At 44.6% G+C, this 21,620-nt stretch overlaps 1 protein-coding gene across 1 annotated transcript; it reads left to right on the top strand.

The window, feature by feature from the left end:
• Positions 1-264: 264 nt before the first annotated feature.
• LOC122175162 (glycerophosphodiester phosphodiesterase domain-containing protein 5-like) lies at positions 265-21,309 on the top strand. The gene is made up of 15 exons (XM_042862600.1): positions 265-447; positions 1,759-1,862; positions 2,622-2,715; positions 7,935-7,994; positions 10,179-10,277; positions 11,777-11,870; positions 13,356-13,501; positions 13,866-13,948; positions 14,844-14,994; positions 15,637-15,861; positions 16,501-16,658; positions 18,012-18,159; positions 19,189-19,271; positions 20,547-20,629; positions 21,225-21,309. Exons 1-15 carry the CDS (start codon positions 265-267, stop codon positions 21,254-21,256), a joined length of 1,743 nt encoding a protein of 580 aa, XP_042718534.1. The 3' UTR covers positions 21,257-21,309.
• The last annotated feature ends 311 nt before the right edge of the window (positions 21,310-21,620 follow it).

The raw sequence follows: 21,620 nt of genomic DNA, 5'->3' as shown, positions 1-21,620 counted from the left end.
CATCCTCTTGGGAAAAAAACTGATATGGAAAGCTAACCCCATAAGAAAGCCAGGCTGGATGGGGCCTTGTGCAGCCTGATCTGGGGCCTGATGTGGTTGGCAACCCTGCCTGCAGCAGGGGTTGGAACTAGATGATCTTCAAGGTCCCTTCCAATCCAAGCCATTCTATGATTCTACAACTTTAAGGAAAGGAGAGGGCAACCACAGTCGTGCCATAAGTCTTGGGATCTCATTTCAGGAAGAAGATGAGATAAGGCTATTCAGATGGAGGCCAGTTCCACCAGCCTCAAGAAGATCAAATTTGGGAAGCTGAAGGTGGTGCGTCGGCACTTGCTGCAGAGATATGAGCACCAGCCCTTCATCTCCTGCCTGGCCGGGTTCTACAGCTGCCGATGGAAGCGGTACCAGCGCAGAAGGACCGAGCCTGGGAAATGCTGCTGCAAGACGGTAAATTTGCCCAAAATCAGCACAGACATTGACTTCCATACTGGGACAGGTCAGCCCAAGCTGACAAGCGACTGATGTCACATGTCAAAGGTTGCCCAGTCCAAATGAGGTCTATCAGTGCTCTGGATTTTGGCTTTGAGATCTTGATGTGTTGCTCAGTTTGTCTGTGCCACCGTGAAACGAGCAAACATTGCAGCAGGGAATGGCCTGACACCAAATGAGGAGCCAATCAATGGGGGCCATAAGAAAGATAGTGACAGACACTTTAGCTGAGTCTGTTGTGAAAAGACAAGGGGAAATAATTTCAAACTAAAAGAGAGGAGATTTAGATTGGATGTAAGAAAAAAGTGTTTTTATGGTATGGTTTTTATGGGTAGTGAAGCACTGGCACAGGTTGCCCAGAGAAGTGGTGGGTGCCCTATCCATGGAGACACTCAAGGTCAGGCTGTCTGGAGCTCTGAGCACCTGATGGAGCTGTAGATCATAGAATCATAGAAAATGCCAATTTAGAAGGGACCCATAAGGGTAACTGAGTCCAAATCCTGGCTGCACATGGGATCACCCGAAAAACAGGCCATATATCTGAGAATTTTGTCCAGATGCTTCTTGAACATCCCCTTGGTGGTCTGAGCCCTCTGAGCATGGAGAGCATTTGACTTTCAAATCAGACATGCCCTAATGATCTTTACAACTTAGACATTGGCTTAACCCAATATCTAAACCCAGTGTCTGAGAGTGGCTTCCAACATTCCCTGAGCTCTGGCAGCTCGGGGCTATGCCCACTGCCTCTCCTTTGAGGAGATCCTCCTGCTCCCAGGGAGCAAGATAAGAAATCCCCTCCATGTCAGTATTACAGAATCATGGAATGGCTGAGATTGAAGTCACCTCTGGGTCCATTTGGGGTAGGGCTGGCTGCAGTGACAGTGCTCCCACATCATGCCTTTGGAGACCCTCCGTTCAGGTGCTTACACAGATTGACCAGATCCCTCTGAGCCTCGTGTCTTCACAGGCTGAGCAGCCTCAGCAATCTTGGAGAGGGTCCAGAGGAGGCCTTGGATATGCTCAGATGGCTGGAGCATCTCTCCTGTGAAGAAAGGCTGAGGGAGCTGGGCTTGTTCAGCCTGGAAAAAAGAAGGCTCTGTCTGGAGTGATCTCCTTGTGGCCTTCCAGTACTTAAAGGGAGTTTATATGTGAGGGAGGTTCCAGCATTAAGCCACATGTTTAAGGACAGCCTAAAAGTAACTGCTGTTTTCTCTGATTGTTTTGGAGTAAACAGGGCTCTGACTAAATGTCCTTCTTTTGCCTTTCTAGCAGGAATGTGTGTTTTTCCCACTGCTTGTTGGAGCTTTCTGCTTTTCTCTGGTCTTCCTGTACATGTGGGGTGAAGCAAAAAATGACTACAATAACTTTGACTGGTAAGTATTGTGTTTTCCTTCTTTTCCACTTCAGTCACGAGCCAAAGATTTGACTCCTTGAAGTCCCCTTGAAGACTCCTTGAAGTTCAGCATTCAAATTGATAGGGGAAATGGTTTCAAAATAAAAGTGAGGAGATTCAGATTGAGTATGAGGAAAAAAAATTTATGACAATGGTAATGAGTCACTGGCACAGAGAATGTGGTGATGCTTCATCCCTAGAGGCACCCAAGGTCAGGCTGGATGGGTTCTGAGCACAGATGGGGCTGTGGGTGTCCCTGCTCACTGCAGGGGAGTTGACCAGATGGCCTTTAGAGGTCCCTTCCAACTCAACTGATCCTGTGATTCTGTGAAATTGAACAGCACTGCCAGGAGTAAAGAGATGTAGTGGCTAGCAGCAGAAGCATTGTACCAGCTATCTCAGAGCAAACAGAATTGCATGCCCCCATCTTGAAACAGAGGAATAGTCAGCGAGTCTTTATGGAAATCCTTTCTTTCTGAACCGTGTAGGCAACAGTTACATAAACACCTAAAATTAGATGCTGTCCAGATAGCTCTAATATCAGAGGGAGGAAAGGTGTAATTATGTCATTGACTCTTATTGAGCCTTTGGGTAGGAAGTGAAACTTCCCTCTCTCTTCTTGGGAAACGCCTCTGCAGCTCCTCCAGTGTTCTGACACCTTCTCCTCCAACTATTGTTTCCCTGCAGCCCCTGTGCTAATGTAACACAAATGCTGTTATGAGATTTTATTCCTTTTTAGGTATAACTATGGGAACCTAGGCTTCTGGTTCCTCTGGTCTCTGGTTCTCCTGATAGTGGCTGCAATCCTGTTCATGTACATCACGCTGCTTTTGGTGAGTAAAGCTCCTTGCAGGAGTGAGTTACGGGCCTACAAAGTAAATATAAGGTTGGCTTTGATGTGTCAGACCAAAGTTCACCCATCACTGGGAGTGGATACGTGGGGAGGACTGGGAACACAGAGAGCATTTCTGGTACTTTCTCCTCATTTCCGACCATGGAAGAGCATTTTCAGTGAAGAGGTCTTTGAGATAGTTGTAGGTTTGATGCATTCTTTCAATGATTCCCCTTTGGTGAATGCGTTTCATCTCTCCTTAGTGGGAGCTGAAGTTTGTTGCTTTGACAGCAGGGAAGTATTGAGATCCGAGTTACACTGTGATGGTAATGTAAGAACAGGGTTATTCCTCTAACCCTGAACAGAAGCTCTCATTAGAAGAAGAGAAATATCATCACTGGAGTTGCCATGATTCCCTCTGCTTTGCTGGAGAGTTTGTCTCCAGGCAGAGACTACAGACATGGTGAGAAAGCACTCCTGAACTGTGTGCCCAGAGAGGTAATGTCCCTGAGTCCTTCATTTTTCCAAATCTCATTAGATTTTTTCTGGACTTCTGATCTGCTGCTTCCTTTGGTTTCTGGAAACTTAACAAGGGCAAGCATTTCCAGTGCTACCTGCCCAAACTTTTTCCCTGTTGTTTGCCTCAAAGAAAATCCAAAATAAGCATAGATCAATCTCTGTGTTCCAATCTTCTGCATGCAGAGCTCCAGGCAAAGAAATCACTTCAATTCCAAGAACTGGAGTCCATGCTCAATCTCACCTCTGCTTTCATTTTGGGATGTCATGAATCCAGGCTGGGTTGATGGCTTTGACTCACTGCTGTGATCAAAACCACTGACTTTTATCACCATTTCCAGTGGATCTGGCTGGATCAGCTCCAAACTCATGTTTGTACTTTGTCAGCATCCAAACACCAGCGAGTGCCCAGACTGTTTTAGAGGAGTTTCATGTCCTTGGCAGCATGGAGGTGATGACTGCAAGCTATCAGGGAAGGCAATGGATGAAGTAAAGCCAGAAATGTAGTTGTAAACATGAGAGAAATTGGTGTCCTATGGGGTTTGATTCTGTCTTGGTCCCACTGTGTAAATAGATCCTCCCAGAATCTTGGTTCTGTCTGATGAGACTAACAGGGTCTGCCTTCCTCAAGAGGGTGAAGCTTGGAGTTTGGGGGCTATCACCAAACAAGTTCTACAAGAGAAACATTTCAGAGGTGCCTCTGCTCTTGAGACAGCCCCTGCAGTCAGATTCCATTCCCTCTTCCTCACCATGAAGACACTCACCCAAAAGCACTAGGTATTTCTAAAGGCACTTGCCCTGCTTGCTTGTATCATTATGTCAATCATGTAATTTGACATGCAGCACTCAACTATGATGAGCAGTGGGTGTTGGGAGACACAAGGTCCCGTGCCCTCAGGGCTGTGATCTAAATTGGACTAGATTCTGAAAAAAGAGGAGCACAAATAGTGCTCAACACTGCCATCCATGTTGCTGCGATCTCAAAATGTGCAAAATTTTAGCTTAGATATGAGGAAGAAATTCTTCATTCACAGGGTGGTGAGGCACAGACCTGGTAAGGCTCAAGGCCAGGTTAGATGGAGCCCTGGGCAGCCTGACATAAGGGATGTATTTGCAAATATCAGTGGTTGGAACTGAGTGGGCTTTAGGATTGCTTCCAATCCAAACTGTTCTGTCATACTGTGATTCTATGACAAGGAATAGGGATGTGGAGGAGAATGGCAACAGTCTGACTCACCAATGCTTGTTCTAATGGGACTTCTTTCAGAGAATGCCTCAGTCTGGAAACACACCTTCATCACCATATGATCCTCCCTGTCACAGCATTTAGCCTTCCAGTGTAGCCTGTGATGAACCCTCCAGCCCCCAAAACTCATAAATACCATGAAGCCCTTCTACACCTAAATACTATTACTGTTGTGGGTGCTGCTCTCATGTTCTGGCTGTGCAGTTCTGGATAGAGACCATCTCCATACCTGTTGGGCTTGAGGTCTTCACCCAAACAGTGTTTCCTTGTAATCATAGATTCATCTTTTGATTTGGAAGGAATCTTTATAACAATCTAGTCCAACTCCTCTGCAAGGCACAAGGACACAGCTCCATCAGGTGCTCAGAGCCCCATCCAGCCTGACCTACATGAGGCATCCACTGCCTCTCTGGGCAGCCTGTGCCAATTCTTCATTACCCTAACTGTAAAGAACTTTTTTCCTTATATCCTTACATTCCTTATACTGATGCTTCACATCAGATCAAAAAACTGAGCACACTGCTGGCCTTGTTGGAGTTGAGAGAATTTCCAGCAACCAGTAATGGCTTGTTTTTTTTTTTTTAACCTGTGGGCACTGTATCCTTTTCCTTAACAATGGCATCCAACCAGAACCTGCAGGCCTGCTTCCATGTCCTCATTGGGAACCACCGAAGCAAACATTCTTCAGCCCACCAGCTGCTGAACAAAGCACTGCACAATAAAGCAGTGACTGCAAAAACGCTTTCTGCCTGCATACATCAGTGTAATTTTCTCCAGACGATCAGTTTCAATTAATGTAATTGTTACTGCTCCCCCAGACAATTTTCTCATTCCTATTAAAGCTAAAATGTTAAGCTGAGGGGTCTAGCTGCAGGACAATCCAGGTTCAGTGGAGAAGAAAAATCTTTTGTTGTTCAATCTTTTGAACACCAACAGATAATATTTTCCTTTCTGTAGTTCAACCGTGTTCATTCCAAGGGTTTGGGAAAGTCATTTGTGACTGTATTAAGTAAAGTGCTTCAGAAATGCTGTAGCCTCTGCATTTGTAGGCTAAAAAAGAAGACTCAAAACTGTCCATTGGCGCTGAAGTTCAGAGAGGTGGGATGAGGAGACTACTGTCCATCATTTTTCATCATAACTTTGTGGGCAGTTCTCCAGTCAGAAAAAAGGAAGACAGAGATGTGAGCCCCATTGCAGTGAATCCAACTCTCTTGCATTAGGGAAGCATGCCTAAGTTACCAATTGGCTGGTAGATAATAGAATCACAAAATACCTTGAGTTAGAAGGGATGTAGCTGTAACCCTCCTGCCATGGGCAAGGGATGCTGACCTTAGTGGAAAGAGACATTTCCACACTTCTTACTGAAGACAGGAAGATTGGAAGTATTGGATGTAAGACTGAGAGAGCTGACGGGGCTGGCAAGAGGAACCTGGGCTTTAACCTTCATAGTAATAATCAGACATATATCAGTCACCAACACTAGCATGTCCAGGAACTTATATTAGACAATCCCAGGATATGCATGGGAACAGTTTGAAGGTGGGATACCTGCTTGTGTTGGTTGTCCTTTTGCCCAAGGAAGTTCTACTTCTGCAGCAAATGCGTGAAACATTGTTAGAGGCAGCTGGTCCCTTTGGAACAACACATTGGATGGGTCCTGAGATAGCTTTTGGGGATGAAGCTTGAGATGTTAAGCTTCAGGGGTGCATGGAGAGCAAAGAAAGCTCAAGCTGATTGTGCCAGCACACACAGAAGATGGATCTTGTCCACATCACATCTGCTCACCAACCAATTAAGATGTGTTCTCCTACAGTACCCAGTGGTGCAACTACAGGAGTTCCTTCTTCACCCTCTGATTGGTAATTATTCTTCTTGAAAATTGATAACGAACTATTGATTCCATTCATAAAAACGAGCTCTTCCTCCAATGGCATCCCTGGATGTGCTGCATCATTAGTAGGAAGGTTATACTGCAACAACAGGGGAGAGTCTGGTTGAGCACACCCTGTGAAATAAGTGGATGCACATTTGCCTTGGATCAAGTCTTTACAACACTGCTTGCAGAAAAGACAAGAGTTTGAAAGTGTCTTTTTTCTTCATTTTTCTGAAGTGGATTATTTAAATGGGGCTGGCTTAAGATCTTCAACAGTAATTCAATTCCCTCCAAACTGTTCCCACGGTTACCCATCTTGTACTGGGTGTAGGATTAAATTAAAGGAGTCTAACATGTCAAGAAGTACTTAAAAGCTGATCTGTATTCTCTGCTGTGCTTATCTCACTTCAAATCAGCATCATCCTGGAAAAAGAGTGTATTTGTAGGTGGGTGAGGAAGAGATTACATTCTTTTGTAGTTGGGTTTCAGAACAGACCCAGGGAACTACCAACCTTTCAGCCTTGCCTAAGTGCTGGGGAAGATCATAGAGCAGATCTTCCTGGAAGCTGTGCTAAGGCACATGGAAGAGAAGGAGGTGATATGGGATAACCAACATGGCTTCAAGAAGGGCAGGTCCTGCCTGGCCAACCTTTCTTCTTTTTATGTTGGCATAACTGCTTCAGTGGACAAGGGAAGAACCACTGATGTCATCTCTTTGGATTTAGTAAGGTCAGTGACACAGGGATGGTACTGGGAATGGTGCTCTTCAACATCTCCATCACTGACATCAACATCTGGTGATGCTGCTCCCCAAACTGTCCCTTACAATTGCTGGGGAGAGTGCTACAGCCACTCAGCTATCTGAGCACAGAAGAAAGTTTCCAGCAAAGCCATTTGCTGGTTTTTCTCACCCTTTACTCAGTGCACCAGGCCTTGTGTGTTGTCCCCTGTCCTGACTGGGGTTTGCACTGTGCCACAAGTGAACCTTTTTACCAGGAAAAGGAACATGCCAGCCATAGGGCTGCAGCTGATGACTAGAAATTAACCCAATACGAAGTAGAGGTTTTGAATCTCCAGTGGTAGATGTCCATGTTGTGAGATGTGCCTGTTTGCATTTCTTGTAATTGCTATCAATATGTATTCTACTTTGCACTCTGCTCTGTATTTTTATTCATTTGTTTATTTATTTTGATACATTAATTATTCCTTGAGCTGTATCCCCCATGGGTGATGTGTCCCTAAATGACAACACATACATAAAAAGCACGCAAGGTTCATGTCATGGATGCTGGCTCTGGCTATATCCTCTCTGTCAGAGTTTCTATTCACAAAGCGTGTGCACCAAAGAGCTCAGTGAAGATGTTGATCCTACAGGGCAGCTTTGTCATGTGCTTGGTCATTTCAGGAGCATATTTACTGTGGCAATAAACATTTCTCAGCACACAGCTGTCCTGCTAACGTCCTCACCGTTGTGCAACAGGGCATAAAATGACTTTCTAAAGCAAAAATCATTCCAGGACTGCCTCACTAAACACACTTTATCATCCTATGCCAGGATGCCAACTATACCTTCTTGATTTTCCAGGTCCTAGCAATGTGTTTGCTCGCAGAAGGGCAGCAGCTATACTTGCACTGGAGTCACAAGGTGAGTAAAGTCAGGGCTTTCTGGTAACCCTTATCCATGTTTTAAACATCAAACCTGTGGTGTACTCTTCATGCAAAACTACTTAGATTATGGGAGAGACGGAAGGGAGGGAAGAGGTTAATTTCAAGAGGCTTTAGATATCCATGAGAATGATGTTTCCACCTGAGCTGATCACCCCAGGTTCCCTTTGGATGAGGGAAACGAACTGTCTGAAGACGCAAATCATCCAGCTGGTCACAGGTATCTAAATTAAGATGAGATGAATCACACCTAAACCACCTTTTTTTCCTTGCTGACTATAAAAGGAGCCTGCAGTGACTCATTCAGGTGAGGATGTCTATATTTGACGTGCTCACATGTGGTAGCATAAAGACAAAGGAGGAGTTTGCTGAGGATCATGGTATAAGCCTCTGCAGGCAGTAGCTGCTTTCTCTGTAGAGCAGAAATGTGTCTTTTCCCAGGCATCCTTTTTGTCTTTGAGAAGTTCTGGAAATGTCACCTGGAGTTCTGAAGGTACAGAAGTAAACCCTCAGGAATCTGTTGCTACAAAGTTGTACATAACCACAGAATCATAGAATTGTTAAGGTTGGAAAGACCATTAAGATAATCTAGTCCAACCATTAACCCATCACCACCATGTCCACAATGTCATTCAATGTGACATCTGCCTTTTTTTTAAAACCTCCAGGGATGGTTATTCCACCACCTCCCTAATCAGGGATAAAAGTCACCTTTCTTAAGAAATTCTTGAAAGTTAAGCGAGACATTTCAAAAAGGAGCCCCTAGCCATGCAATTTAGGGAAGAATGTTACATGATGACAAATTATGCAGTGGAAATAAATATTTGAATGGGAAGATACTTCACAGAATCACAGAATCACAGAATTGTAGGGGTTGGAAGGGACCTCCAGAGATCATCGAGTCCAACCCCCCGACAAAGCAGGTTCCCTACAGCAGGTCGCACAGGTCGGCATCCAGGCAGGTCTTGAACATCTCCAGAGAAGGAGACTCCACCACCTCCCTGGGCAGCCTGTTCCAGTGCTCCGTCACCTCACTGTAAAGAATTTCTTGCGCACATTTGTGCAGAACTTCCTATGCTGCAGTTACCAGCCGTTTCCCCTTGTCCTGTCTCCACTCACCACTGAAAACAGTCCATCCTCGCCATTAAGCCCCCCACACCTTAGATATTTATAGACCTGGATCAGGTCCCCTCTCAGTCTTCTTTTCTCAAGGCTGAACAGACCCAGTTCACTCAGCCTTTCTCCATAGCAGAGATGCTCCAGGCCCTTCACCATCTTCGTGGCCCTCCGCTGGACTCTTTCCAAGAGATCCCTGTCTTTTTTGTACTGGGGAGCCCAGGATCCTTGATCCTGAGCTTGATCCTGCTTCTTTGTTTTAGTAATGGAAATAAGCATTTTGCTGTTGAAAATGGGCTTTCTGAAGAACTAGAGAGAGCAATCTGTGGAAAATATTGGGATGGTATCCTTGAGTGGAAGAGATTGGGGACGGATCGTTAAGATGTTGACGTGTAGGATCTTCCTGAAGTGTGGTTTGGGTCTTGGTCCAACTATCATGTAGTGCCCAGCAGATAGATGATGTGCGAAGAAGAGCAAACAATCATAACTGCTTTGGTACCAAACTGGGCAAGTAGTCAAAGAACAGAATTCTTAACTGAACTCCTTTCAGTTAAGAAATGAATACTCATCTCTGAAGCATTTGCAGTTGCAGAAGCCCACTGCAAAGCAACTCAGCATAAAAAAAAATGTGACAGTGTGTCAATTCATCACTTGTGAGTTCAGCCAGCTACAGGTAAAGGATTTAATGTTGGATCATATAGCACCCATATACGCCAGCTCACAAAGAGATGTCTGTCATTATAAAGCTAGTGGAAAGAGACCACTTCTGGAAATTCCCCTCTTTCTCTATTCATTTTAGAGGGAATCTTGAGGGCTGACTCAGGTTGGGTACCAAACTCTTAAAATCAATCTTGTCATAGAGAAAATCCAATTTATAGCACAATTAGTTTGGTTTTAGTCCCACCAGATATTTCCCAACTGATGTACTCAAGCTCATACATCCCAAAATTACTGAGTCTGAACTGCTTAAATAGGTCTGACAGGAAAATTAATTGTATGTCCTATGCAGAAATACTCAAGCGTCTCCATGTTCTCTTTGTCTCCCTAGATTGGGACTTTTCTTGTCCTGGGTTTCTCTATCACAGCCATCTTCATATTGTCTGTACTCTGGGGAGATCAGTGGAAAACAGTCCGCCTGTCATTCCAGGTAAGAGGGACATGGAGACTGTTTAAGACAAAACAAAACAAAACAAAACAAAACAAAACAAAACAACTAATTTCAGTAAGTATTTTTTGGTAATCAATAGAAAATTCCATATGGTGAATGTTTTTCACGGGGGTTTTCCTGGCAGCCTATTCAGGTTTGCACAAACCTTTATTATGACTTAATAAGTTGATATATCCTACTGGAAGAAAGGAAGCTAAGACCTGAGGTTTGGTTTTGAGCTATCTGTTTTATATAACATGTTTTGGGAAGTCATAGTGAATCAGAAGAGCTTCATCTGCTGAGGACAAAGCACTGAGGTTCTTAGGGAGTAGGTGGGGAATGCTTGTGCAAGGTGGGACAACCTGTGGGATGCAGGAGGTCAGAGTGCATGGTCACAGCTCTCAGCAAATCTGAAGGTGGAGGCTCCACTGCTGCTTGGTGTTGTAGCATCTGGGTCCCCCCATGTCCCAGGAGGGAGGAAGTTATAGCATTTGACTACAGGGCTGCCTTAAAGATATTACTCGGATGTATCACCACTCTACCACTTTACTTATTGTCTGTGAACATTAGGACAGCAATGCAAAGGGACTGCAAGAGGAAGCAGCTGGTAGCCCCACATTTATTTCAGTTTCTCATAGTCCTTGTGGAACTCTACAATTTGGTAAGCCTATGCTAAGGTGGTAGCAAAGGTGATTAGAAAACGTTAGCTTCTCCTCTGCACAGACTCCAGGGGAGGAGGAGAAGGGGACAGGAGAGCCATGGGGTTCCCCGCAGGTGTTGTTTATTTTAGGTGCTCAGACCCTTTGAGATGCTTCATTTGGCCTCCTGCTGCTGTTCCCAAGGGACACGCATCTCTTCTAGATCCTATGTCATGTCCTTTAGCCCTGTGTTACTATCTCAGATATCCTGGAAGTCTCAGATGACGCCTTTGTTTTCACAACTGAATCCTGCTTCTCATTGAAGGAAGTATCAAGTGTCCAAAGCAGACAGCATCACACACAAAAAATCTCTCAATGACTTCTACTTCCTTCAGCCTTTCATTCTTAGAGAATCAGGCATAGGCAGAGCAATAGGAAAGGCTTAGGAAATTCAGATTTGTTGCCATTATTTCAAAGACTTAGTTGCATTGGAGATGGCTGTTACCTGAGTAGTATTGGGTTGAATTAGACTGGATTAAAATGGCTGCACTCTGGAAGATGTTAATGAATTATGGCATGATGGTGAAGGTGACTGCCTGCCAAGCCTCATGGATGAGGACAGTGCTGTAACTTTCAGCTGAACAGAAAAAAAAAGAGCTGCACAGTAAAGTGAGGAGCACTCTGGGCACCAGCCTGGATGGGGGCATACCTTTCTTCCCTGAATTTTGGGGTGATTTGTGGATTCAACCCAGGTGTGGGAGAGAAGAGGAATCACGTGGGAAGGTACAGTCATGTTGGGGCTTTTTTCCACCTATATCTCTGCTTGGCCCTTTATATAGAATCCTTTTCTCTTCTTGCCAGATCACAGCCCCCTATCTCCACATAGGAGCAATAACCATCATGGTCCTCCTCTCCTGGCCCATGGCTCTGCATGCCATCAGAGCAGATAAGAAAGGTATAGTAACTCTGCTTCCTGCTCCCTGTATGACAGAAGATGCACGTCAGTGAGGGAAAACAAATGTGAAGGAGCCTTTACTCCCATATCCACAATCCAGGTGGAGTTGACTTTTAGTTTTTGAGTATTTCAGGGAAATTTGTAGGGCTTGAACTTGGGTAATGCACTGTCCTGTCTGTCTGTCCAGATACATTACTGAGAAAAGGGTAGATGTGACACTTAGGGACACGGTTTAGTGATCATGGTGGTGATGGGCTGACAATTGGAATTGGTGATCTTAGTGGTCTCTTCCAACCTTCATGATTCTATGATTCCACGATTTACATACTGACTTGCAGAGTTTTGGTCTCTATCTAGGAAGCTACCAGTCTTGAGGATAAAGAGCTAAGCAGAAATCCCCTTGTTCTGAGGCATGCATGGAAATTTGGTCAATCACCTGCAGGAGAAAGCAAGCAATGCCTGACCTTTGCTTGCTGTGCTCAGCTTCATGTCTCAGAAAGTTGATCCAGACTAGAGAATCTTAGGAGAAGCCAGTGAAATAGGGGAAAGAACTTCCTGATTGATTGGTAAGGAAATTTGTTTTCCTTACCTGATGTTTTTCAAAAGAGAGCTCCAGTCCAACTCTGAGAAGTGTGATTAAGGACAGGGCCAGGAGACAGGAACAACTGCAGAAGAGCCTGGCTCTGGCACTGGGCACTCTTATCTGACCCTGTTTCTTCATATATCTAATTTGTAACAAAACCCACTGACCTCAGACAAAATGTGCTGGTGGGAACAGCCATTGGACTGTGCAGAGAGATGGTGGTACCCAACCAGATAAATAATGGTCATAGGTGTTCACTTCCCAGAGGAACAGTTTCTATCTTTGAGAGAAGGGTCACTCTTAAGTAACCTGTCAACAGACACCAGAGAAGACAGTAGGTGATGAGTTAGCAGGTTTCTGAGAACCAATGCCCATGCAACCAGAGTCTGTAGGAGTCTGTGTCACACGGAAGAAGCCACTGACAACAAGGTGAATGAACTCTGAATGCATTCAACTTAAGGGAATGGAGAAAGGTTCCTCCTCATTTTTTTAACTGGCAATTAAACTTTAAAATGTTACTTGTTCTTATCTGAGTAAGAAAAAAATAGCATCCTTCTGTTGAGGACCATTTCTTTCTAGCTGGGGGAAGCAGCATTGCACCACATCTAAAGAAAAAGAGTTTAAGGCTGTTTCTTGCCTGAAGGCATAGTGTGATGTAATTGCAGCACAAAACCTCAGTCCTAACCTAAACAGCCCAAAACCTTCTTTGACCAGTTTGTTCTCCTGGATTTTATTGTTTGGAGAGGCAGTGAAAATGTGGGGAAAGAAGAGATATTAGAAAGTGTTGAGATAAAGCCCAACAATTTTACTTAGCTGGAGGGCTGTATGAAGTCAAGCTGCAAGGTGAACCCATATGTTACCAAATGGATTAACTCTAGCCTTCCTCCTTCGAATTCTTTCAGTTGTTCAGGTGATAATTGTTGGTCCATACCTGGCTATCCTTCTCTTTCTTTTCTTGATACCTCTGGGGATGTACTCTCCTTGCATCAGAGAGGTGGGGACACTTGGACCAAAGCCAGCCCTCATCGGACACCGCGGAGCACCAATGGTAGGTGTGGAGGAGTAGTTATACATCTCTTCATCTTCTGTATTGCTACCTTTGTCATTTTCTGCTTCCTTTTTTTTTTTCTTTTTTTTTTTCTTTTTTTTTTTTTCCCTGAAGAAATCAGTGGAGGGTGGGAGGGGAGGTATTTCAGTTTGGAATTGCATGCCAAAGGGATCACTCTGTAGTTCTGCTAACAGCACTGCTCTTGAGGGACAAAGTTTGGTACCCAAGGAAACAGGAGACTTTATCAAGAAAATGGTGATCCCTTAATAGAATACAGAAGAGTTACAAGGAGACAGAATGTGTTTGAAGAGTTCTGCAGAGTGTATCTAAAACCATTTTGCTTATGGGCCCTTTCTTTCCTCAGCTGGCCCCAGAAAACACTGAGATGTCATTTCAGAAGACAATTGAACATGGTGCAGATGGTCTTGAAACAGATGTCACCATTAGGTAAGCGGACAACATTACAGCCCACAAAGCTCATGCTTCTTCTAAGAGCATTTAGAGCTGTGTAGTTCCAGGCAACGTGGTTTTACTGGTAGGGTCCCTGACATATGATGATAAAAACTGTGGGGCATGGTTACTCTTTGGCAAGTCAGTAAGTTGTAGCTACTGATTAAAAAACAGAATTATAGAATCATTAAGGTTGGAAAAGACCACTAAGATCATCTAGACCAAAAATCAACACATTGCCATCATGGCCGTGGTCAACATATTATCTCATCACTATTACAGGCTGCTCAGAGAGGCTGTGGATGTCCCGTGCATCCCTGTAGCTGCTCAAGGCCAGGTTGAATAGGGCCCTGGGCAGCCTGGCCTAGTATTAAATGTGGATGTTGCTGGCCCTGCCTGCGGCTGGGGGGTTGGAGATTCGTGATGCTTGAGGTCCCTTCCTACCCAATTCATTCTATGATTCCATGATTCCATGATTCTATGATCATCTCCATACTCTACTTTAAACATTTTGCAGCATATAAAGGCAGTTTCTACCCTAGTCTGGCTTACAGACTTCTGTGAGGGTTTTATCTGTCCTAGAAAATACCAGAACACTCTGGCAACTGCAAAATGTGCCTTTCACCTCATATCGTATCCACCTTTTTAGGGGCTGGCAGTCATAAATGCACCATCTCTACTCTGTCCCTGATGAAACCAAGTCCCCAGGGTCAGCCAGCAATATTGGTTGGTGTTTTGAGTGTCATACTTCTTTTCTATCTTACTCTCTGTACTGAGGGAGGTCACACAGCTATGTTTGTGGTGGCCCACGTACTTCTTCTCACCTAGCATGACACTGCTTGTGCCCTAAGTGAACTGCACTCAAGTGACCTGAATTCTTGCTCTCCAACAGCTACGATGGTGTTCCTTTTCTCATGCATGACAGCACCTTGAGCAGGACAACCAACATCAAAGAGGTCTATCCCAATGCCACTGCTCAAAATGCAGCCTTGTTCTCCTGGGATGCCCTGAAGGAGTTGAATGCTGGAGCATGGTTCCTAAAGGTAAGCACTGTAAAGGACAATCATCAATTTGTTGTAGAAGATAAACCAGCTGGCTACTACTTATTAGGATGAATATTAGAAGGAAAATTTCTGGTTGAGCCAGAACAGAGTCAGTACAGATAACTTAAGCTATAGGGTCTTCTTGTTTTGTACAGTTGGCTTTTAGGCTTTGGAGACTTGTTATATTTGGCTAGTGGATTTTTTTTTTTTTTTTTTTTTTTGTGGCTTTTTATCATGGCAGCAGCAGAACTGACATGCTGGAGAAAGAAGATATCAGCTACTTAGAATCATAGAATCATAGACAATTTAGGTTGGAGAAGAACATCAGGTCATCGATTCTAACCATTGACCTAACACAATTGTGCAAGGTGTTGTGTGTGATGTAGCTAACGTGGTGGGGCAGAGAAGCACAGTAGGGCTACATGAGAACTAGACAGTTCAGGTCCCAGGAGCAGTGCCATTACAGCCTAGATTAGTTTTCCTTGTTCCCCAGGTAGAAGGGCTAAATAAAATCGAATATCCTGCTCTGTTGAGGACTGATGACAAACTTTTTCCTCCACAGAGCTATGACCTGTTTGCATGCAGCAGACTCCCAGATGCAACGGGCTGATTGATTTCCTTTTTGTATCTGCTTGTTTCTAGGACAAACCTTTTTCATGCATGGGCTCCCTGTCAAGGGCAGATCAAAACCAGGCAATGAATCAGTCAATTTACAAGCTAAGTAATTTCTTACGCCTCGCAGACAGTCAGAATAAACTTGTGATATTTGATCTCTACCGTCCTCCAGAGAAACATCCTTACAGGAATTCATGGATCAACAGAACCCTGGAAGTCATCCTCAACGAGTCGGGGATCAGACCCCACCTGGTAGGGTGGCCAATCTTCATATCCCATTCCATTGCTCACTGAACTGGGACACTGGGGTCAACACTGAGCTCTTTCATCATTGTGATAATTGACAGTCGACTCTCTGCCACCCATACTTATATTATATATTACATAGAAGCTCCTGGTTTAAGTTAAAGCAGCTGGAAGCATTCATTGCCTTCCTCCTTCCCCAGGCAACACTTTGCTTAGGATACATGCCGAATCCATGTGGACCAGGTTATGTATCCACTGATTTCCAGAGAGTTAAGCTGATCCATGTCTGCTCCCATGCTGGAAAAAAGGGATAAGAGAATACATTCCGTTGCCTTTCCCATTTAACAAAGCTGCTTTTTCATTCATTTCAAACACTGCAACTTTTGTTAGGGCAATGGGAAATGTTCAGTGATTTCCAGTTGATAAGAAGGAACACTGAAGACCGATTTCTTGATGAAAATGACTTTTGTCAAGAAGCAAGTTTAAACCCAGCAAATGAATGTTCTTTGATCATTGCAAGAAATATGTAATTTGACAGGCTGGGTTAAGCCCCTCAAGCCCTTATCTTCACCAGATTTGAGCAAAGAGCATGGCAATTACTAGTTAGTTCACTGTGAATTCACAAGGTCCTCTCGTTGTTTGCAGGTCCTGTGGCTGGAGAATGACATGAGGTCCTTTGTTCAGTCTGTTGCTCCTGGCTTCCAGCAGACCATGGGCAATAAGGCCCCGGTTGAAGACCTGTTGATGGACAATATTGTCAAACTCAACCTGGCCTACACCGAAATGTCCAGTGAAGATATTCGGTAAGTTGAAGTTTCAGCTCCAAGAGCAGTCTGCGTGCTGACTAGAGAACGTTTGCTTCGTGTGTGTCGCAATGTCTCCCTCCAGTGACCAACTCTGGGATCGATAGCATTTTAGAAAGTACTCCCTATTGCATTTTGGAAGTTAAGGGCTTTAATTCACTGCCACTGCCGACCCTGACTGCAGCCAAGAGGTGGCATAACTGAACCCCAGACCCCTCCCTACCTAAGTCCAAGTCCGTATTTAATCAATCAAAGTCATAAAATCATAGGATCATTAAGATTGGAAAAGACCTCTAAGATTATCTAGTCCAGCTGTACCCCATCACCAATATTGCCCACTGAAGCATGTCCCTAAATACTCACCTACATGTTTCTTGAACACCTCCAAGGATCTGGGGAATCTTCTGGGTAGAACAAAGTATCTTCTGATTTGCTGTCCTTTTACACATGCCATCCCCAGCATCTCTAACACTGAACCATGAAGAACAAACAACTATTAAACCTCATATGGCCTCCACAAACACCTGAGTGAATCACAGAATCACAGAATCACCAAGGTTGGAAAAGACCTTCAAGGCATGATGCTGTGGTCAGAAACCATCACCCTTTCACAGATGGTGTTTTGGAGTCTTAATTTCTTGTCACCATAGCTACAGTGCTCTGCTGCTTGTGATACACTAGGAGTGTAATTTGTGCAAAGGAAGGCTGCATATTTATTGCAGAAGTCTCCATTCTCTTCTATTCCATTAAAACCAAGCCTTAAAAGCCCACACTAAATATCTGACTTGTCCAACTCTCCTTTTGTAAATAGGACTTTTTGTCCTACTTATGAAAATACTGACATCTAATTAAAAGTAATTAAAAGAAAAAATTGAACCCTTTCGATATTAATAATATTCATGCTTTCTTTTCACAGAATTTAAAAACCTAGGAAACAGCAGAATTTAAAATCCCCATCCCTGGAAGTGTTCAAGACCAGGTTGGATGGGGCTTTGGTCAACCCAGGCTGTGGGATGTGTCCCTGTCCATGGCAGGGGGTTGGAACTGAATGGGCTTTAAGGTCCCTTCCAACCCAAGTCATTCTATATCAGTTATGACTGATTCATATGCCAGAGGGATAAATAAAGTTCTACTCTTTCAGACATGAGTTACATTTGCTTGCAGCAGACCAGATACTCTGTATTAGTTAATTGTTTTCAAATTGGCTGGTTGGGCTTCCTGTTTATTCCTTATTTAGGTCCTAAAGCAAATATTTCCTATACAGATTTGCCATTTCTCCTTGATTCAGCCCAAAAGAAGTACTAACCTCCTTGCTTTTCTTAATGAAGGCAATTGCCTCTTGGTCTTTTAAAGGAAATACGCTGAGGCAAACATCACCACCAATTTCTATGTGATCAATGAGCCCTGGCTCTTCTCCCTGGCCTGGTGCTCCGGGGCACATTCTGTGACCACGAATGCTGTCCACATGCTGAAGAACCTCAGCCAGCCACTCTTCCTCATGGTAAGCAGTAGTCCTCCCTTGTTCCTGAGGTACAAAATAGGGGTAGGATGCTCATGATTACCTTTAGAGATCAAGGGCCAATTCATTCATGGACATAAGTCCGGTTCCTTTGAGCCACTGCAGCTACCATCATTCTCAACTCCTGTTTTTTCATGGCCCTTAGAAAAGCACTCTGGTTGGTAGGACTTAGTGTCTGTGAAGGAAAGAAAGTCCTAGTGAGACTTACATAAAGACAAAGGAAGAGGGCTTTGAGGGCACATGTGGTTATTGCCTGACAATTTCAATTTCTGAGATTCTAAGGAATCTTACTGCACTCAGGAGTTCCTAATGTCCAGGAACTCCTGCATTCCTTTTCAAACTTGGTCAGATGTCACAAGCCAAAGGGAAAAAAGCATAAAGCCCACCCCTCCTGGCTGGGATGAGCTTTTCATGTTGCTTTTCCATCCTCTACTCTGCCTCTGACGATCTGAAGGGCTGAGGAGTGCCATGTTCTCACCACAGAGTCCCTGCATCATACCACTTGGAATAACTAGTTTCACACTCTTGAAGTGGGTTTTAAAACACTACCATCTCTCATCCAGAAAACTAAATCATTTTCACCCCTTCTGAGGGCAGGTGAGGTTCAGTCTGTCCTCATGAGGGCAAATCCTAGGCTTAAAGAAGGAGCCACCCCCAGCCCCTCAGTGGTATTCACTCAAGGACAGTTTTGTGGGGGAGGAACAGATGCCATCAATTGATATTAATGTTGTAGGGACAAACAAGGAATCCCTGCTGTATTCACTGCAATGCAATCCAGTCCCCTTGGACACCCAGTGGATCAATTTTTACAGAGGATGATGGCTTGGCACCTGCACCCAATGGCAGGTGACCACTTTCAAATGCTTCCAAATGCTTTAAACACCTGAAGGATATCACTTCACATGCACACCAGGGATTGACAAGGCCAAGCACTAATAAGGAGCTTGAGTAGCTTTTTTGCATGCTTCAGTATCCATGGTGTTCAATATATCCTCTGTCGTTCTCTTCCAGACACCACGGCAGTACAACATCATGTGGATCCTGACAGACCTGATCTCAGTGCTTCTCATCTCGCTCATCTTTGCTCTGCACTGGTAACTACTGAGTTCACAGAATCACAGAATATCCCGAGTTGGAAGGGACCCATGAGGATCACTGTGTCCAACTCCTGGCTCCACCGCCTTCTAACCTGATTTGTTACCTTTGGCAGAGGAATGGAGGGATGCTTATGGTGTCCTGAAGGGTTAAAACTGCTCTTCTTCAAGAATTATTAAAAAACAAACAAACAAAAAAGTGCCCTGAAAATCTCCAAAAACCTCTCCTGCTTGCTTTCCTGTTTTTCTTTCCTTTTGGCAACCCAAGCTTCGTCTACCTGAAGGATTCAATATAGACGTGGTGGGCTTAGAGTAGAAACAGAAATAAGTTATCAAAGCTGATGGACTGGAAAAGGAATTGATTCTTCTATTCTTACTATTTAGATTAGGATTTTAGATATTAGGACTTCAGACATGAGGTGGAAAGCTCTCAGTGTTAATATTTGTGCCCCCCAAAGTAGTAGTTCTCTGTCTACATGTGTCAAAGTCAATGAGGAAATCCATCCTCCCAGCTGAGAACACCTGAGTGTGCCCAGCACTGTGTTTTCTTTGCTTTTGTGCTGCCCATGACATTATCTATCATTACTGGGGAAACTTGGATCAGGGTGCTGGATGCATCATGGTTGGATCAGAAACCACTCACCCTGCTCTGCTTTCTGCAGTCCTGACCCAAGTCTTGCTATAGCATCTTTCACTTTGCTTCCAAGGCTGCAGGTTGCAGCAGATGGCTTGAAATGACCACACCCATGCAATACATTATTGCCATCTCTAGATCTTCCCATCCCCATCTCCTCCAGGCTCCCTTCCATGTGCTTCTCCATGTTGTCTTTGTATTTCCCAGGACTTTGCAGATGGTTCTGATCCATCCAAGAAGGCCCTGCTGGGCTGCCATTGCAACAAGGGTTTTCCCAGTGCTTCTGGGAGCACAGGGCCATCAGCTGTGCCTGGGGGACCTGTGTGATCCAGTTTATCAGGTTCATGAGTCCACCGAACTCACAAATTTAAAATTCTTTGTCTGCTTAGGAACCAGTGGCTGCAAAATAAGGACTGTAATCCCTTAAATCTTTCCTAGAAAACAGGACTTAGTCACAAAGTTGACCTCAAAATGCTATTGCTCTTGAAGTGTGGATACTTAAGCATCACAAGGTCACAAGGTTCCCTTCTCACTAAAGGCCTGAGCAAATCCCCAAATAACTGAGCAATTCCAGCCCTAACAAAAGAGAATAAGGTGACCAGGGCTACAGGGAGCTGACCCAGGCACTTTGTCCTTTGCAGGTGGCGAGAGCGGAGCTTCTCCTGCTGTGCCCATGAAGGTGACCCGATGCTGGAGAGTGGCACCTACAACAAATTCAGGACAGGTGAGTGGGTGAGGAGGGGCAAGAGTTGGATTCTGCTTGGGGAGGTTTCCGTGGAGTGTAACCAATGGGTTGGTGATGGTGCTCGGACAGGACGGAGCCCAGTGGGGCCACCAACCTAGTCAGGGACGGAGCTTGAGGTATTTAAGAGATGAATTTATACAACGAGAAAGGAGTTCAAGATGCATCTTATCACTGTCTGCAAACACCTACTATACATTAGATGCTATATTCTATAATATGCATTAATAATATGTTTTGGAGATCATGGAATCCTCAGAGTTGGAAGGGACCTTTAAAGGTCATTTAGTCCAACTTCCCTGCAATGAACAGGGACGTGCACAGCTAGATCAGTTTGCCCAGAGCCCGATCCAGCCTCACCTTGAAAGCCTCCAGGGGCAGGGCATCCACCACATCCCTGAGCACTCTGAGATGCTTCCATGCTCCAGATTTCTGAACCAAAGAAGCAGACAGAATCACAGAATCACAGAATGGCCAGGGTTGGAGGGGACCTGAAGCATCATGAATCTCCAACCCCTAGAAAAACGACCCAAGCATTTAGGACCAAGCTGTCAGTATTGTGTGTCCTCTTTTCCAGAGCTTAGCAACATGCCAACCGTCATAGCCTGATGTGGGCAGGGAGGATGCAGAGCTGCCATCTCGCTAAGATCCAGAGATCAGAGCATCACTTGCTGACTCTTCCTGCAGTGCAAATCCAGCCTGCCAAGAGGGGCCAATGAGCTTCTATGAAGAAGGAGCCATTTGTCATCATGGTCCTGATAGAGATGAGCACTGAGTTCTCTCCCTGCTTTCCTCATCATTTCATGCCTGGCAGGGATCCCAAGGGTGAAGGGGAGCACACATGAGGTTGCAGCTGTGAGCTGTGCACCACAGTGGTTAAACCTCTCTAGCAGTACCCGTGTAGTAGCCACCATTTCCCATTAAGACCTTTGACATGTCAGAGGGTAATCAATCTGAGCACCCTCTGGTCCTC

The sequence above is a fragment of the Lagopus leucura genome, unplaced genomic scaffold (genome assembly GCF_019238085.1).
Source record: "Lagopus leucura isolate 7727_CA_CO unplaced genomic scaffold, USGS_WTPT01 Super-Scaffold_702, whole genome shotgun sequence".
Lineage (NCBI taxonomy): Eukaryota > Metazoa > Chordata > Aves > Galliformes > Phasianidae > Lagopus > Lagopus leucura.
The sequence above is the reverse complement of the archived record's forward strand: the minus strand, read 5'-3'. Positions and strand labels throughout refer to the sequence as shown.

Coding starts and splice junctions, on each gene's coding strand:
- LOC122175162 (XM_042862600.1), top strand. CDS start 265: ATGGAGGCCAGTTCCACCAGCCTCAAGAAGATCAAATTTGGGAAGCTG. Junction 2,716..7,934: donor TGTACATCACGCTGCTTTTG/GTGAGTAAAGCT, acceptor TTGATTTTCCAG/GTCCTAGCAATGTGTTTGCT. Junction 19,272..20,546: donor CTCATCTTTGCTCTGCACTG/GTAACTACTGAG, acceptor TGTCCTTTGCAG/GTGGCGAGAGCGGAGCTTCT.